The following is a 6,000-nucleotide window of genomic DNA, read 5'->3' on the forward strand; positions in this document are numbered from 1 at the left end:
GTTTTAATAGTAGGACTGGAGAAAGCAGGGGATTCAGTACATTTAAAGGAGAAAGAGACAGTACAGAAGTGTTTTGCTGGCTAAACTCTCCTTCCCAATTTGATGTCATGTTTCATCTCAAAGCCTATCAGCACACCAAGCAGCAGTCACTTACAGAAGGCACACTTGTCAAAGACGACATGAAGAATAGTTGAGCATGTAAAATCAATCAATAAGAAACAGAGATTCTCTTGGTCATCACTTCTTCATGGCATATGAGAAATGTACAGGTACAGTGATATTTCCAGTGGCAAAGAGGTTGAGGAAAGCTTTGTGACAGGAGAGAGAGGTCCTAAAGTGGTTTCCAAATTGCACTAAAACTGTGGGATTAAACTTCAGAAAGATTTATGTTTAAAAATCTCTTGGCAGTTTGAGATGTTTATCTTCTTTATGGTTCTGACATCACAAAAGACATCAGTCAATATAATATCCACATACTCAGGTATTGTAGAGGGAAAAGAAATGACAAATAGGGGTGAGGAAAGAGCAGATGTTTCCCCCTCAGCAAAGTGAAGAACAATAGCAGAGAGAGGTGGGACTGTCTAAGCCAGGGATGAGAGAGATGGCAGGTCTGTGGAGAAGTCATCTCGATAAATGCGACACATGTCAGCAGCGGCAGCGAGGACCAGCTGTGAAAAGAAAGCTGAAGTGATTTTAATGTGCTAAGATTTTAGACCAGGCAGGTGAGAAAGATAATGTAGAAAGCTGCACCCAGCCAGGGCAATTAATACTCTCTTCTGTTTGTATAAATAGAAAAGAAATTAACCTTCCTGTCTGCACCAGGAGAGGAGCAAATTGGATCGTTTCTAAACACGTAGTACTATGACGATGGTCTGAGGAGCAGCAGATCAATTATCTTGCTCTTCATGCATTCTTGTCAAGCTAATGAGCAGTTTATTGTCAAAGGTAATGCACTTCAAAGACAGCACAAAGATTTGAATCAGGATTACCAACAGCCATCCAATTTTGTATGAGAGGAGTCATCCTAGAAAAGACAACCGATGATGAAATTGCTGTATTAGCAGGACAGTGTTTCTGGATTTCCAGACAATATTTCATAGACCCCATTACAGAAGTAGAACAGATTAATAACTTTTTATCTGTTGAAATATGACTATTAGAGAATTAAAATATCCCTTGGATTATGTAGCCTGATCTTTCAGGAAGGACTAAGTGGTCCCTACAAAGTATTCGTGACAAAGTTTTCCTGCCATTTCTGTCTCTTTGCACATATCAGGAGTCCAAGTAGATGCTCCATTATAAAATTTAAAAATGTAGGGGCATACAATGAAAATAATTTTTATAACAGCCAGAATCCTACAGAATCACAGGAATTCTTCTAGTTCCTGTCCCTCTGCTCTTCAGTTGTCGGAACTTCAGGATCAAGTGAAGTTTAGATAGCAACAAAACATGTTCCCTGGGAACTCTGCTTCTGTGCTTTCTCTAAAAGTACCACTTTATTCACTCACATGCTCTCTTCTTGCCTTTTATTGAGAAATAAAATTATTTGCTGACTATGACTTCTGTAAGTAAATATTAATTCACTGATGCTGATTTGAACTATACTACTTTATTAGAACATTTTATTTTGCTGCTTGATTTCAAAATCCTAAATGCTATCAATGTGAATTGCTGAATTACTTCACTGGCATGCTCATACAGGAAAATCAACTCAAACATTTTTATGTTGGATGTTTTTTCTGGAGTGTTTCCCTGGAGGTTTGATGTCTAAGTTGAGCTTTGGATGCCCAAAGGCAATGTTGGCCAGCACCATTGCAGGCAGCTTGTTGGGGACCAGGATTATCCAATGTGTTTTGAAAATGTGGACCTCATGCTAAGATCTGATACCCTAATTCTAGAAGGTGGCTGCCCACAAAGTCCTTCAGATTAAAATAAGCAGAATCAGGACAGGTGTAATTATTTGTCTCTGCAGCACTTAACAGCCTCTCTGAGAATTTCTTCATAGTTTTTTCCCTAAAAGGTGAGCAGAGTGAAAACTCTGTTCCTAGGAATATGGAATATGACAAATACAAATAGAAGCAACAGCAAATTCCATGTTACACTGCAGCCTCAAGCCTGGCCTTTGGGGAAATAACCCTGCAAGCAGGAGCGGGGCTGATCCCAGCCACTTGGCCTCAGCTGTTCTCTATGGTAACTCCATGATGGTGGGTTTACTTATGGTTAATCAAATGTTCACAAGGATTTCATAAGAAGAGTAGCTTCAGGGTATATGTATATGTGTAAGACTTTAACTTGGTTTCCCATGGTGAGATGTCTTACATTCAATGAGCAAGGACACCCCACTGTAGGGGAGGGGCAGTCTGCAGAGAGCAAACACTGAATCACAGGGCCTTCCACAGGAGGCAGCTCCAGTGGATCATATTCACAGCTGCCCTGCCTTTGTGCTCAGCACCACGATAACAAACAGTCCAATCTGAGCACCAAGACACAGCAGCCTGATTTTCCAGTTTACACAGTCTCTGCTTTCCCTTCTGACCACGGTGTGCTCTCCCTGCAGGTCTGAGTGCAGCAACTGCGAGGTTGGGGGGCACTGTGGAGTGATAATGCACGGCAACGCCGCCACCTTCTGCGAGCCGTACGGCCCCAGAGAGCTGGTAAGTGAAGGCTGCCCCTCTGCCAGGGCTGGGGGCAGGCTGGGGGGCTGTGTCAGCTGCAGGGATGTTGGTATTTGAATCAGGACTACCAACAGCCAGAACGTTTGGTATTTAGCAGAGATGCTTTTGAGCACGGTGATTGATCCATAGCAGTACACCCAGAAACATCCCAGTGTTTTAAACAATAGATGCTAACCAAAGGTTATTGCAATAGTTGCAATATTATGTTATTGTAATAGTTGCCATAACCTTTGTGCCTTTGCAAGGAACAGTCCCTTGATCCAGCATGTATCCAAGTAATTTAAAGTACCTCTGAAATACTGAAAAGTCAAGGACATAGAAGTGTGTTTTCGAACTGGCATCATTCTCTTTTTATATCTGACAATTAAATAGAGACAGGGTTCATTTTTCTTTTATTATTTTATTAGTCTTGTCCCGTTTTTTCTTGTGCCTGTTGACAAATGTTAATTTGGTTGTAAAACACCGCTTGTGAACAATGCATCCTACAGACTTAAATGCAGCCTGGAGCAAGCACCTGCCAGTCTCAGGGAAGTGTAGGTAACAGATTGAGTCATGATGAATGGGACAGAATTAATTTTGTTGGGGGGTAGTTTGGTCATAAAATTGCTGCAAGAAACAAGTGCAATTTGCATTAACTTGAGGTCATCTGGGTGTGGAAAATGAATTGCAATACATAAACCAATGGCCACATGCTGATGCTGAGCAGCTAGCTGCAATGATGTACATATAAAGGGAGCTTTGGAAAGAACTGCAAAATTAAAAGGCCAGATTAAAGCCCATGCAATTCAGAATTAATTTTCATGTTCTCAACAGTCTTCTGAATGGAGGGAGAGGCTGATTAGAGCTATTTGAAGAGCAAACATGGAAGAGGGCCATAAAACAGAAGTGGTTTTGGGTTAGGGTTCTTCCCTTAATTTCAGACACTGACAATTCTTTTCACAGGATTAATTTTACATCCTTAACTGGGAACAGAATGACACAAATGCAATGTAGATATTGCTGATGTGGTGCATAAAAGTCATCAACACATATAAAACTAATTTAGAGATTTTACAGATAAAAAAAGGATTTCCCTTGCAGCCAGCTCCAGCCAGGGAATCCTGTCAGGGATGTTAAATGGCCTCTCTGCTACTTTGCATCCTGGTTGAATGTGCTTTGCTAACTGCCTTGAGAATGCCTGCATTGGTCTGTGTCCTGTGCAAAAGGCAAGTCACACCACGGGGGTATTTTCCCCATTTTTTACATTCATTTTTAGTTGTAGTACTGAGTATAGGGAGCACTACTTGGAAAAAATCTATTTATGACATTTAACAAACCCAGGGTCCCAGCTCTGAGGGATTTGAACTGTCATTCATTAGCTGTCTTCTCCCTGCTGATATGCAATTTAGACTATCCTTAGTAATCAGGAATTGGCTTCAAAATCCAGTCTTAGGCTGCATTTGTCATATTGGTGTGTGGTAAAGCAGCACTACCATGGCATCAGGAATTTGGAAAACATTTGTTATGCTGCCAAAGTGGTGTGATTAAATAATCATCTGAAAAAAAAATCATCATGCTTATAAACAGTTACCAGCCTAAAAACGAAATTATTTATAAATATTATGGCAGTACTGCAGAAAAATCAAGCCCTTCTGCAGGAACATGCTAATGGCTTAACACCATGGATGAGCACAGGAGTGTTCAGGCCAGAGGTGTGATCTAGCTCTATTTTTGAGTATGGACACACATTTAAATACCTACTGTCTCAGAACCAACCTGTTTTTCATTTGTAGCTGTTTTGGCAATTTCACAACATACCTCTTTCTGTCACAAATTTTAATACCTGTTTCATTTCTCCATGATTTTTATAAATCCTATTATGACCCTGCTTGAAATGTATCATGAAATCTCTGTTCCTGATAATGGCTCCTGGTACATGAATTACTGCCTTAAACTACTTAGTCAAGAAGAGTTGAATTTGCAAAATATTTTCCATCAGCAGCTCTAACAGCTGCTGATTTGCTACCTTGACCTCCTTCTTTCCTCCTGATTTCCAACAGCCACCTGTTACTGCAGGCAGAGGGGTTTTAACACCAACTGTCTCTGTCTGTGGGTGAGAATTTACTGCTGGCAAAATCCTAGAAAGGTGTATAGCATCAGAAATGTTGCAAGCAAAGGAAAATATCTGCTAAAGGCTCCCTACCATACTCTCTGCAGTGTCTGAACTAGGCAGTCCTATGCAGAATTTTGCAAAAATTTTTAGTAAGTCTAGTGCTTTTTCCCAAAGCATTGCTGAAATGATTCACAGCACAGTCAGATCTACATGATCATCTCTTCTGTGACAACTGATATGTTTAATTTCTTGGGGATATGAGCTACTGAACCTAAATAAAGGTTTTGTTTTCAAACTATAACTTGCACAACATAATTAATTGAATGAAAACTAATATAATAGGTGCTCTCAAATCAGAAAGTAATTTATCATTTGGCAGGGTAAGTGTGATACCTAATACTGAATCGATCCTGGCAGAATGGCTTAAATGGGAATGTGATTTTGTTTTTAAAGTAAATGCATGTAAATGCAGCTTTCCTATTCTTGCTTAAAAATTAAAATTATCTGTTAGAACACATCTTTTTATCAGCTAATCTTCAATGCACTTCAGTGAACATGCCATTCCTTAATATTTATAAGAAATTCTTTTCTGTATGTAATATATATGTAGAAAAGAAACAACTCACACCAACTCATGCAGATCTCCATCCATTATTTTCAAAGGCATCATTTAATGAATAGCTCAACTAGGTTGAGCTGGCACTGGAAGAAGCCCAGTCCTTTTTGTTCTTGGATGCCTTGCTTGTTAAGGAGCAGTATTGTTAAATTCAACTTTCAAAATAAATTGAAAACAATTAGGTGTCCTTCACAACACACTAGGGCTTTTTATTTTATAGCATTTTCAGGAGAACCATTCTAATTTGAGCTACTGAAATATGGAGGCATTCAAAGAAGGGAGAAAGAGAGGCCTCAAAGGAGGGTGGTTTGCTGAGTACAGAGTGAGCTGTTGGTGTTTCTTTTTTCTCCACCTCTCTGGATGTCAACAGTGGGTAGATTCTGCTGTATGGTACTGTACATACCATATAGTATCAGCAAGGGTTTTTGTTTCCTTTGCGTGTAAGATTCCTCTTAATAATGCATTATTTTAGGGTTAATTAATTTTATTTTTATTATTTATTAATGATCATTTTTAATCCTTGTTCTGTGCTGAGAAAAGTGAGAACTGTTCCATATATACAGATTTACACTAAGCTGACTATAAACCACAGAGACTTTTTCAATCTTCTAAAGAGT

General features: G+C 39.4%; 1 protein-coding gene across 1 annotated transcript in view; it reads left to right on the forward strand.

The window, feature by feature from the left end:
- Nucleotides 1–6,000, forward strand: part of RELN (reelin) — a 240,218-nt gene that overhangs the window by 84,328 nt on the left and 149,890 nt on the right. Inside the window, exon 7 of the mRNA XM_005423559.1 lies at nt 2,558–2,654. Coding sequence (XP_005423616.1) covers nt 2,558–2,654 — 97 coding nt within the window. The remainder of the gene's footprint in view (nt 1–2,557; nt 2,655–6,000) is intronic.

Source organism: Geospiza fortis, unplaced genomic scaffold (genome assembly GCF_000277835.1).
Source record: "Geospiza fortis unplaced genomic scaffold, GeoFor_1.0 scaffold424, whole genome shotgun sequence".
NCBI lineage: Eukaryota > Metazoa > Chordata > Aves > Passeriformes > Thraupidae > Geospiza > Geospiza fortis.